Here is a 12,336-nt window from a genome sequence, read left to right as displayed (position 1 = left end):
ACGGGGAATTATTCTTATCGGATTCAGTTTGGATCCGACCCGCATCCGATCGTATGTCGTATATGAGGAATAGACCGAGTTGAAAGGGTAGAAAAGTTTGCCCTTTTCTCGACCTCGAATTCGCCCTTTCGATTGCCTTCTTCCTCTCTTTGTCCATGGCCGGATCCGCTCGACCCCTCCTCGCTTTCCTCCTCTTCTTCTTCCTTTGTGCCCTCACCTTTCCTCGTAACCGCGCCGCCGCGGCGCCGCCTCTCTGCCCCCGTTCGGACCTGGCCTTCCTCGACGGCATCGAATCTCAATGCCCTCTTTGGATCGAGCTGTCTTCGCCTCAGGAGGTACGCTTCTTTGCCATGAAATCGTGTAATTGCTTCTTTTTCTTCTGCCCTTGGTATGATCGTTGTATTAATCGAACGGTGTGAGCTTTCTTCTTGTACGCTTCTGTTGGTTTGGGGTTTGCGTCGGGTTATGAGATTCTTTGGGTTTTGATTTTTCGTGGAATGTTTTAAGTCCGTGGCAAGATCGAAAGCCCTCATGATTGTTTATTGATATGATGTTTTGACATTTTTGGGTTCCCGTGTGTTGTCATATGGAAATATGGTAGTTATTTGGTTTTGATTGATGCATTTGTAGTTGCTTTGTAATTATGTGGTTGATTGTTTTGTTTCTTTTTTCAATTTAATGAAATATGCCGTACATGAAGCATGAAAAACCAAACTTTTATGATATCTGAAGCTTTAGATTATGCTCAGTTTGAATTTTTGGAGCGTATTCTTTCGTTTGTTTGAATAGGCTGCTTTATTTTTTTTAATTAAAAAAAAAGGAATTGGTGCATAATCTAGCTGATTCAAGAAGCAGAGACTGAGGGAGATAAAGGGATGGTAGAACTAGGAGTTATTTTTACAAAGTTGGTTGCCGACTGTTTTAGAGTCCTATACATGCAATACAGATGGATTCCTAATATTACTCAAAAAGCCAGGATTTTTCCCCCTCCTCCTCAAGAGTTCTATTGGATGCTAGTTTTACTTGATCTTTCTATCAAAATTGGATGTTAAAGAATATGCAAGGCTCATGGTTTCTTCTCTTGCTAGAGAACAAGCCGAGATGCATTTGTCAGTTTTGATGGTGTAAGTTGTAAAAGATAACTCATGGTATCTGCGTGTAAATTTTGTTATTTTGCCTTTGATTGGGCATTATATTTTTCATTCTTAAGCTGAATGATGTCCACTTGACAGAATCAGAGTGTCAGCCATTTTCTACCACATAATGCCACTTTCTGTGAGTTTTAACTAGGTATGCTTATTATTTAACTTCTAGTATGCACTTCCTGAAGCCAGAAGATCAGCTATTAGTTTAGGAGCATTTGGTTTCCAGGCTAACTTCTTGAAGGGATTAACAAGGTCATTTTTATTATAACTTGCTATTCTATATGATCAGGAGCCCCACTGATGGCAGCTAAATTGAAGAAGTGAATAAAATATTGTATGTCTGTACAAAGTAGGTGTTGCTCACAATTTTCTTATTGTGCTCTATTGTCCTTTCCCTATCTGAATATATACACTTCCCTTCTAATTTCTTTTTTCCCTATCTGAATATATACACTTACCTTCTAATTTCTTTTACTCCTCTTTGATAAATTTGTGTTCACATATGATAGGAAAGATTGTTATGTCATGTACCCTTTAGAGTGAAGGAAAAAAATTATTAGATAATTGTAAGATCAAACATGCTCATGAACAATTAAGATAGTTTTGATTAGAGTATAAATGAGGGAAAACTGTTGATGCATCGGTTTAAATGAGAGAAGCCAATTATGGTTAGTGAAAAGAAGATCTAAGAGTAACATTAGAAATGATAGAAGAATATTGGTGGTTTTTAATTAGATAGTGATATGCTCTCAATACTCAACGGAGCTTGATGGCGGAGGACAAGATGCATGTAACTGGCATCATTGTTGTTGACTAATCAGACTAGTCCTGATCTTTGGAAAAAAAAAATTCTCAACTACTTATGACTACTAATCTAATCTTGTGTAACAATGGCCTGTTTTAGATATCATATGGGACATATTATACTGAAATTATAGTGGGGTTGCACAGCTGTATAAAAGTAAAGAGGACGTGCATGGAGGAAAGGATCAAGAAGAAAAGGAAAGTGAAAAATGATGGAAAAATATTTCTCAGTTGTCTCAAACAAATTCTCCAATCCATTCAGTCGACCCTGTAATTTCTTAGCAACTAGAGCTGGCAATTGATCCGTGATTCTTGCATAGATTTTGCAAGGCAATCCTTTGATGCTGCTTCGACAATTGCGATGGATTGTTTGTGTTTGTTACTGAAATTGCTAACCACTTCTTTCAATTTGTCTGTGAATTACGGACTGCAGATAAATCTGTTTTTTTCTTTTTCATTTTGAAGGTGAGTGGAGAGACATTTGAGAGAGAGCTATCTGGCAAGCAAAGTGCTTATTACTCTATCCTTTTCTATGCATCGTGGTGCCCGTTCTCATCCAATACTCGACCTATGTTTGATGCTCTTAGTTCCATGTTTCCTCAAATAAAACATTTATTAGTTGAAGAATCATCAGTCATGCCAAGGTATGCAGTACCAAATTATACAGGTTCATTTGCCTTACTAAGATATGCATCCATGCTTTATGGACATTTTTATTTCATTTGATAAATTTTCACATGCTATCCAGTGTCCTCTCAAGAAATGGTATTCACAGCTTTCCAGCTGTAATGCTGATCAATGTGACAACAAGGGTTCAATATCATGGCTCAAGGGATTCGACTTCCCTGGTCCAATTCTACAAGAAAAATACAGGTACATTTCTTTGTCTGCATTTGTTTTCTTCAAACTGTTCTACTTGTTTTGAGTAGTGGAATCTAATGTCCATTTATCAGCCAAAATATCTGATGCATATGCGAAGCCAATCCTTATGAAATTTCTCAGACTTCCATTTTCTTGGTTATAGATCTAGGTCTGCCCTCTTGTGAAAAAAGTACTTACTTTTGACCATATAGTACATTTGGCTGTAAAAGAGCAGATGAAGTGCCTTCTTTTTGACTTGATTTATCCATTGAGGCCTTTGTTATTCTTGATCTTATCACTTTACTACATATTTACAATTGCATGGCTGAGACACTAGGAACTAGAAGGTGGAAAAATATGAAATGTTAATTATACCTGTAACTCTTTTCTAGTTTCTTTATTTTGTTGCATACTTATCTTCTGCTATTCTTATACAGGTTTGAATCCAGTCATATATCTGGAGATTGAACAGCTCAGTTCAGAACGTGTGAGGTCCCATGTACCTCATGTTGAGTCTGCAAGGGAGTTAATATCACATGAACCTTACTTAACATTCAGCATATTTTTCATCTGTCTGAAGATAATTATGTGCTTCTTTCCTGTGATCTACTCCCGCATCAAAGCTTTTTGGGTCTCACATGCCTGGCCTCTGAACTCAAGGGTTCTTTGTGAATCAAGTCAACTACTGGAGCAAGCGCTGCATGTAATTGATGTTAAAAGGCTCTGGAGCAACCTTAGGCTCTGCAATAAGACGAGGAACTTTCAGAAAGGGGCAAATAATGCCCGGGCTTGGGCATCTTCGCTTGCTTCTGTCTCACTGAGCGAGTCATCTTCCTCGAGACTGGCCCTCGTCGACTCGTAATCTTCTCTTTTGATCATTGTGGTTAAAGAAGGAAAGCCTTTGGTGGATTGAATGTTCACCATACTTTCATAGAGCAACGTAGTTTGTTTTCCTCTAGCCGTGTAACTTTTCTTTCTCTTAACGTTAGGCAGATGGGAAGCAAATTACATGTAAATTTTTGAATACGAAATCTTTTTGTATATTATTTACTGTGGCTGCATTTTTAGGAAAATGCAGAGTCCATAGTTGTTGTTCAATGTTATCTTTCCTTCTGTAAACCCTTTTCATGTCTGAATAGTTCTGTTTAACTATGAGCTAACAGTAGCTTTATAGCCTTCACTTCAAGCTGATTTTTCTTGTCTTCAAAATCTTCCTGGAACATCTTTGAATAGTTATGTTGCAGGTTGGCTTCAACTCCAGTGATATTTTGTGCATCTGCTTGGGGAACGTGTTTGTTGGAAACACAGGTAAGTGAACCAGCTCTGTTCTAGGCAAGCAATTTAGCTATGGCAACTACGAGATTGTTTACTTAAAACATGCATCTTTCTTTCTTTGTGCTGTTGCTTCACTGGGTAAAACTTTAGTGGTAAAAATTACGATATCATTCTTTACCAGTTAAGCTAATGGATTTTTGATGTGGTTTCTAATGTTGATACTTGAACAGATTGGTCTGATGGGATGGAGACGGGGCACCAAGGCATTGTAAGGTTGTGCACAAAGGTACACTGATTTGCCTTGTGGCCTATCTTTCTCCTATTATCTGTCTTCACGTTATTGTGTCCTTTTGGGGAGATGTTTTGCGGTATTCTCAGAGTGACATGTTCCTGGTCCCTCATCACCAACACAACCCCTTCATTGGCGATTGAATACCCAGTGCACATGCTCTGGAATCATTCTAAAGTTTCACTGATCTTTAGGATCATAGGCTTTCTTTTATATACTTGTTTTGTGTTTTTTTTTTACATGAAAGGGTTGGGTGATTAAGTTTACCAAGATCCTATTTGGGTTCTGATTAGTGTTGGACTTGATCTGTTTTCCTTTTCTCATCAAACATGTATAGCATGATAACTAGTGTTTATTCTTGTAGAAATAAAGTTTTTAGATTTTCTCAGATTTATAACAGTAAGATCACTTCTTACTGTTAAAGATTAATGATTAAGCAACTAGCATTGACAGCCACATTGTGGATTGAAATGGATCTTCCTTAAAAAGAGTATCATTTTTCCTGTGGGCTATTATTCTTTGTCAGGCAACAGAACAAGAAGGCCCCGTCATTTTTGTCAGCAGTTGTTGCAGAACAGGGATAACATTGCAGGCTGCCTCTGTAGAAATCAAAGAGGTAAAGTGCAGTACCCAAAGCTGTCCATATGTTTATGGACCATCATGGGCTTCATAATTTTAACAACGCCAAGAGAGAGAGAGAGAGGGGATGCCCTTTTAATTGTGTTTGATTTGTTACTGAAGATGGATCTTTTTGACTCAGAATATGGACGCTATAAATAATTGAGATGCTCGTGTGCCGCAGTGGTGGTGGGATCATGCCATAATTGAGCGCCCATGTGAACTATGGACAGCCACCGGCAGGACACTTTCCAGCTTCCACGCTTTGGACTCTTGTGAAAGCAATGTGTAGAAGGACTGCTGTGTGGTAAGCCAGTCTTATCTTTTGACGATTGGGAATTCTCATGTTGGACTCCCATCTCATCCGAGTCATTGCTGCCATAAGAAGACATTAATTATTTCTAGGCTTACAAAAGAAAAATTCTTTTTGTGTTTCTTCAGCTCTAAAATTCTCAAAGTACATAAAATTTGCTTATACTTTGAAATTAATTATCTTCAGGTTTCTTGAAGAAATTAATTATTTCTAGGCTTACAAAAGAACATTTCCTTTTGAGTTTCTTCAGCTCTAAAATTCTCAAAGTACATAAAATTTGCTTATGCTTTGTTGCTCCAATTGTGATAGAAAGAATGAATCACATTGTAATAAACACCATGGAAACTGATACAGCGTTCACCACCCACGTACGGTCATCATGCATACACTACACTCTCCCCCTCCACCATGCAAAAGAAGGAAGACCGAACGTGATGAGTCACGGCAGGGAAGGTGATGAACACGTCGCTCAGCAGAGGAGATAACCGAAGGCCAGGGCGGCCACCGACGCCAGGGCCGCGGCAGCGGTGGACGACGTGGGGGTGCCGGAGGTGGGGCTGGGGGCGGGTGCCTGCGCCGCCGCGGCCTTCTGCACCATGGACGCGGCCATCACGACGGCCATCATGGCCATGGCGAACAACTTGAGCTTGAGAGCTGCCTCCATTGCTAGTAGCACTTTAAGGCACAACTACCGAGCACAGAGGAATGGAGGGAGGAGATGTAGAGAGGAGGCAATGCAGTTCGGGCCGTGGAAGGAGGGGGAGGGAGAGGAGGGTTTTTGTAAGGAGACTACCAAGCTTGGGTCTGGGACATGACAGGCTGTTTTCGCTTGTGTCTTCTTCCTCCTCCTCCTCCTCCTCCATGTGTTTTGTTAGTTGGAACGTCTTAACATACACGCTGTCGGAAGAGATTTCCTTGTTTGTGTTCTCTTCCTTCTTTCTTTGTTCGAGGAAGATGGGTTGTCCATAGGTTGGTGCCAAAATCTAGCTGGAATGACAATTGCATGGTCCAAACTTTAGCTGTGCCCAATCTGTCAAGAGCAACCACCGATCTTTGATTGTTTGTTCTTCTTTCTTCTTTAGTTGCTTCACTGTCTTCAAAGAATTCCATCAGAAGCTGGAGGAAGACTTTGTCAATGGAACTCGGTTTCTGGTCACATTTCTTCTGGATGAATTTTGGGATGCATGATCACTCTCGATAATAATTTTAATGGTGTAATTCTATTAGATTACTTGTTTTTTTTTCCCTTTTCATCACAGCCTTTCTAGTGCAATCATAACATTCTTATATTTCCAGATCTTTAGGTATCTTCAATGATGAAAACAAATGTCCATTATTGTCTGAAAATTCTGAAAACAAACCATAGCCATTTCTTCTTACCTCAGTTGACTAGTTTGGCCTATACCATTTCAAGTTTTGGCTTGCATTAAGGTGTAGGGCAACTCAATCCAACTCAACTCAATTCATATCTCCATATGTTTGTTGTAGCTGTACAATATACACAAGCAATGGAGACATCATCACCAATAAGCAATGCTTGCAAGCAAATCTCAAATCCATAATTGCAATAGCTCCTCTGTTTTGATGCAGCCCTCAGAAGGTGGTTCAGAAATGATCACTCTAGAAGTCAGTCTGCTTTTGGTAGAACTCCAACAAAAAACTTCATTCAAGTAAGACTATGACATTTGCTGAAGACATCAGAATGGTGAATTCATCAAAATTAAGCCCTCACAAAGTTAGAATCTGTTGGGTCTAATCATTGTATTTGCTTTGTGGAACATTTTCAGAAGGCCTATATTTACTTCCAAAGTTTGATGCCACTGCCCTTTTTTTATAGCAGCATAGAACAGTCTGTCAGATCCAGTTGATTTATCTGTCCTTTATTCAACACTGCAGCAGATTCATAGAACACAAGCTTACTGCAGAGCTCACCAGCCAATTTAATTATCAGTTTCAGTAATCTGGGTTCGTATCAAGCCGATGACCGTGCTAGGATCAACCTCCATACCAGCCACTTTTGATTCTGAGATGCAGTAAGTGTTTTTTGTTATCTAAAGCTGCACTAAGTTGAGAATAAGCCAAAGAAAGTTTAGGTACTGCTTATGTATCAAACTTTGGCTTCTTGTTTACTTCTGTTCTGACTTCAATTGACCTAATCAGGTTGTGCATGGCATTACTTCTTTTTCTCTTTCAATAGTTATTTGGATCTTTTGACAGTTTGACAATAATTTGCATGCCTTATGGTTCAGACAGTTTTATGACATGTTGTATAAATCCTTGCAAGGTGAGCCAGCTTATGTTCTCTCATCAATTCACATCATGAGAAGTGTCAAGGGAAATGATGAGCCAGATCATTAATTTGTAACATGGTGAGTGATGAGTGATCAACATGGTGGAAATTGTAGTGGAGATTAATCTTGTACTTTCTTCCAGTCTTGTCTGTTTTGAATGACTTAAAGAAGTACATACATCAAAAGCATTGTTTCTGCTATCAAATTTTTTTTTTTCTTTCTGATCAATTGCTTGTCTGTGATTCATGTTATTCCTCTGTAGATAAAGGAACATAAGATTTCATTCTAAATCTCAAGGCAAACAGCTCAGCAATCTCTCTGCTGTAGAGATGAGAGTTCAGTAGCTGTTTTCAGCTAATGCATGAACCATTGGACATAACAGAGCTAACATTAGTCTGAAAGGTGAAGAAGCAAAGGAGCTGCAGGAAACCATTAGTGTTGCAGTAACATCTTTCCAAGGTTCCCAAGCTCTTCATTCCATGGTGTCTCTCCAAGGATTCACCACCACATTACCTCTCAAAAAAGGCTGTACCCTTTCCAACTTCAAATCAAAACACAAGAGTTATGATCAGGCCCCATGCTGCATGCTGCCAATAGCAAGAATCTAATGTGGTCCTCCTTTAACCAAGCAAACACAGGAAGGTCTCATTCACTATCAACACAGTACTGAAACAAAGGACTCGGAGGAGATAATTACAAAGAAGATAACAAATGGATAGAAGAAGACCACCACAAGCTTGCTTCTCTCAATAATCTTCTCTCCAGACACTTCCATGGGGAGAGGGACAAAGCAACAGAGGGAGCTAAAACCAATACTGATATCGATATCAAAGAAGAAAGGGGTTACTGATGGTAAGCTGCAGAATGGGGGACTTCAATTCGAATAATCTATGGACAATTAGAGTTTCTACCAGGACCTCCATAGTAGAAGTAGTGCCCCCATCGACCACCATCGCCAGTCTGCACATCATAGCAGCTGGATTGCTCGGTGAAGGTGCCAAACTCCGAGGGTGGCCTCAGGTTGTTGGATCCATCAACTATCTGGACGTTCCTGAAGTAGCTGGCCTTGCCAAATCCTTCTCCAGGGAAGTGGCCACTGCCCATTGCGGTGGAGGTGTGCTCACCATCTGGTTCCGAGTTCACGACTTCTCCTCCCCACTCTATCATGGTGGCACTGTCTTCTAGGTAGGAGAAGAGGAAGGAAGGCCAGTAACCTAGCACGTAGCCATCCCCAAACTGCATCCACCAATGCCCTTCCTTGGGATCCTGCTCAGACGATAACATCCTCACCATCACTAATCGAACACATGAGCTGAAAAGCAAAAGAAAATGATGGGACTGCTAGTTTTTAGTTCACGTAGTTGCAGCAACTGCATGAGTTTTGTCTCCACCTTCCATACAAGTATACTGATGTCATATTGGGAGCCACCATATTTGGAGATGGGATAGATTGTGGCACCCATTGCAATCTCACTGTTGACTTGGATGAATCCAGAGCAGAGTAAGTTGTAGCATCCTGTTGCTTCATAAGAATCACTCTGAAGTTTGACATATTAGTAGACATCCAATTATGCACAAGAACAAAATATATATATATATATATATATATATATCAATCATCATGTAGATATAGTTGGACTATATTTAAAAGCAGAAGATTTCTAGATTTAAAAGTTAAATCAACAGAAAAAAAAAAACTACAAAGAAGAAGATGGTAACTTACAGTCCAGTAAGTAAAGAGTCTTGTGTTATTGTCTCCATACAGATCTGGGCTCACCTGATTGATTGCATGCATGCATACCAACAGAAAAATAATGTGTGTGTACAATGTTTTTGATCAAACATGTTTAATCCCAAGTACAAGAGATGCATACTTGCCAACCGGCTTCAATGCTATTGAGGTCCGCCCCAAAGGAGCCCCCCAGAATCCAGAGCTGAGACAGACTGAACTCGTTGGGCTGCTGAATCTTTGGCTCCCACACGTTCATGGAAGCCTTGGCTCCGTAGTAGGTATCCCCCTCTACATAAGCAATCGCATGCTGCTCGAAGAAGACCCAGAAAAAGGAGCAGATGAGAAAGGGAGCATGAAAGCCAGGAAGCACTTCGCCTCCGTGTTCCTCTCGCCGTACCTGATGGCCATTCTCATTGAGAAGGTCAGGGTCGACAGACATTGGATTTGGGATGCTCCTGTGCTTCTTCCTCCCGTATCTTTTGACTGAGCTGGCCCTCAGCACATCATCCCTCTTTGTCCTCCTAATGGGGATGGTGTTCTCGGGGCACCTCCCTTTCTGATGCCACAGCTGAGCTATGGAGGGAGTTCTCTTCTTTGACGCCACCTCTCTCTCATCGAACAGTAGGCCGCCTTCCGGGTGGAAAGCTGGTCTCATCTGATGAATTGAGCTTCATCAAGTATCAGTTGAGAGAGCGAGAGAGAGGAACAAGAAGAGAGGAAGAAACCTGGATGGTGTGGTTCTTGAGGAAAGGGTGATCGAAGGCTGGCTGGAGAGAGAGGTGCACACAGTCTATGATATCTCCATCTGGGCTCTGCACATTGTTTTGGGGATCCAAACATTAATCTCAGTTCTCCTGAATACACGCATGGAAAGAAACTCGAGCGCCGTCAATGAATTATTCTAGTGTTCATATGGAAATAGGATCGTTTCAACGAGAAGAGCTAGCAAATTGTGTAGAAAATACCAAGGAAAAGCCTGTATTATTTAGCTCAAATCAGAGGAGAAAACACTAGTAACATGCAACAACGCTAAGAAAGCGAAACAAGGACTAAAAATCTATCATGCACATGAAGAACATTTAGTTAATTTGCATTTAATGTCGATGGTTTGAGGAAAAGTAATCCTTTAGCATTAATATTACATAGGAAAAAATATTAATGTAAAGAAAGAATAAGAAGAAGGCATGAGAGAAACAGAGAACGGAGCCACCTCGATGGATTTGACGGCTTGCTTGTTGAGCCTCCTGAGGTGCCGCTGCACCTCCAGCCTTTGCTTCGCTTCCAACCGCCCGGTCCCGGCCACGGCCACGGCGCACGATAAGAAGGTGGCCAGCGCCAGAATCCACACCATCATTCCCTGCCTCGCGCAACCGTGAGCCGCCATCTTCCTCCTCCTCTTGCTCCCTACCTTCCACCCTCTATCTCTTTCTCTTGAATCAAGCTAGTTCCTGTTCCTCTTTCTCCTTCTTCCGCTCTCACCACCACTCTGCTCCTTCCCCTTCTACCATTGCTCTTCAAAAAGCGCCCGAATCTCTCTCTCTCTCTCTCTCTCTCTCTCCCCACTCTGTCGTCTGCTACTGACAACTGATGAATCTATCTGTTGGGGTGGGCAAAATGGGAAGAAATTAGGTGATGAGTCGGAGCTATACACGACGTGAAGTGCAGCAGGCGCTGATAGCCAGAAAAGAGGCGCATGCGTCGGCTCTCTCTCTCTCTCTCTCCTGTTTGTACTGCTCATTGGCAACCATAAAAGAGGCGACTGCGTTCATATATCGTTCGCTGTCGTCTTCTTCTTCTTCCCGGTGGTGGGGGAGAAGTGACTTTCTCACTCCTCTCTTTGTGCTTGCCTTTTGCCCTTCCACCAAACATTTCTTTACTCTTTTCCACGATGGCTGCCTCCCCTCCTCGCCATAACTCCGACGCCGTCTCGTGTTCGTATCCCACCTCTCACCCATCTCCATACCCCCGACCCCCCCAAGGAGATTTAAATTCAGCCGAGGCAGACGATGCTGATGCGGAGTGATGGGCGGCTCCCTTCTTTACGAACTGCAGTGTTGTGTGGAATCTGAGACGCACGAATTTTGAGGCCGCCTGCGACCAGACATCGAACGGAGAGTTGGTGATGGGCAGCTCGATACGGAGACGGTATGTTTGTGCGTGCAGCACATCAGATTCTGCATGGCTGTGCGCGGTCCGACGCGCACGACTATTGAGGTCGCCTGCGACCACACTATGGGGGAGAGAGAGAGAGAGAGAGAGATTGAATCGTGCAGAGTAGAACTGATGAGCTGCTTGCTATGGAGATGGGCTGTTTGTGTGTCCATTACTGAGTCAGGTCCTTTTACCCAACGTCATGTCTCCATGATCTTATTTTCTGTGTTACAGATGCGTGTTCTCTGAACGGTGCTGATGAACTAAATGAATGAATCACCGGACAAAGCTGCGATGGTCATTGACGAGGATGCTACCTTCTTCGTGACTATTGTCTTCAAACATAAGCTGCTGCAAACACAGGTTGACGATAGCACGATGTACTTGAGATAAAGCTGTGATGCCATGCAATATGAGACCTTACTCCTCTGCAGTTTGGTGTGTGTGATACGACGCATTAACCATCAGATGCTAGCGAAGAAGTATCACAATGCTACAGAGATTGCACTCGCATTCAATTTAATTCCTTGACACTGTCACCCAGCTGAAACAACAAAGCATGCCAAAGGCTCCTTAATCGAAAGCTTAATTACAGGTTGAGTGAGTGCGTCATTTGCCTGACATTATTGGACAAAATTATTCAGTAGGTAAGCAGTATCATCTTATATGATTGGGCCACTCGCCATTATTCTCACTTTCTGTGGAGCAACCAAAAGAATCTCATCTTTGATCTCTTTCATTTTATTTCAAGATACGCTTTCACTTGGTACCAATGATTGAAAGAAAAAAAGATGATTCTTTTAGCATATGAAACCTGGCACCAACAAGCCCCCACCCATATGATGTTGCTCTCTCTT

At 41.6% G+C, this 12,336-nt stretch overlaps 2 protein-coding genes across 2 annotated transcripts; one reads left to right on the top strand and one right to left on the bottom strand.

Moving 5' to 3' along the window:
- On the top strand, positions 1-3,996 carry LOC135645923 (5'-adenylylsulfate reductase-like 5). The gene is made up of 4 exons (XM_065164827.1): positions 1-335; positions 2,415-2,593; positions 2,698-2,822; positions 3,248-3,996. Exons 1-4 carry the CDS (start codon positions 156-158, stop codon positions 3,670-3,672), a joined length of 909 nt encoding a protein of 302 aa, XP_065020899.1. The 5' UTR covers positions 1-155; the 3' UTR covers positions 3,673-3,996.
- A 4,219-nt stretch (positions 3,997-8,215) lies between these two features.
- LOC135644979 (protein neprosin-like) lies at positions 8,216-11,295 on the bottom strand. Its single transcript, XM_065162983.1, has 7 exons — positions 10,539-11,295; positions 10,054-10,140; positions 9,726-9,983; positions 9,471-9,635; positions 9,320-9,373; positions 8,988-9,134; positions 8,216-8,862 (listed from the first exon to the last, which is right to left on the bottom strand). The coding sequence occupies exons 1-7, from the start codon at positions 10,710-10,712 to the stop codon at positions 8,485-8,487; spliced, it is 1,263 nt and encodes a 420-aa protein (XP_065019055.1). The 5' UTR covers positions 10,713-11,295; the 3' UTR covers positions 8,216-8,484.
- Positions 11,296-12,336: the final 1,041 nt, after the last annotated feature.

Source organism: Musa acuminata, chromosome BXJ3-8, assembly GCF_036884655.1.
Source record: "Musa acuminata AAA Group cultivar baxijiao chromosome BXJ3-8, Cavendish_Baxijiao_AAA, whole genome shotgun sequence".
NCBI classification, from domain to species: Eukaryota; Viridiplantae; Streptophyta; class Magnoliopsida; order Zingiberales; family Musaceae; genus Musa; species Musa acuminata.
Note: the sequence above shows the minus strand (reverse complement) of the source record. Positions and strands in the feature narration are given on the sequence as shown.

Excerpts from the sequence above, each read along its gene's own strand:
- LOC135645923 (XM_065164827.1), top strand. The coding sequence starts at position 156 with ATGGCCGGATCCGCTCGACCCCTCCTCGCTTTCCTCCTCTTCTTCTTC. Across the intron at positions 2,594-2,697 it reads GAATCATCAGTCATGCCAAG|TGTCCTCTCAAGAAATGGTA; the intron begins GTATGCAGTACC and ends CATGCTATCCAG. Across the intron at positions 2,823-3,247 it reads ATTCTACAAGAAAAATACAG|GTTTGAATCCAGTCATATAT; the intron begins GTACATTTCTTT and ends ATTCTTATACAG.
- LOC135644979 (XM_065162983.1), bottom strand. The coding sequence starts at position 10,712 with ATGGCGGCTCACGGTTGCGCGAGGCAGGGAATGATGGTGTGGATTCTG. Across the intron at positions 9,374-9,470 it reads GCATTGAAGCCGGTTGGCAA|GTGAGCCCAGATCTGTATGG; the intron begins GTATGCATCTCT and ends GCAATCAATCAG. Across the intron at positions 9,135-9,319 it reads GACTCTTTACTTACTGGACT|AGTGATTCTTATGAAGCAAC; the intron begins GTAAGTTACCAT and ends GTCAAACTTCAG.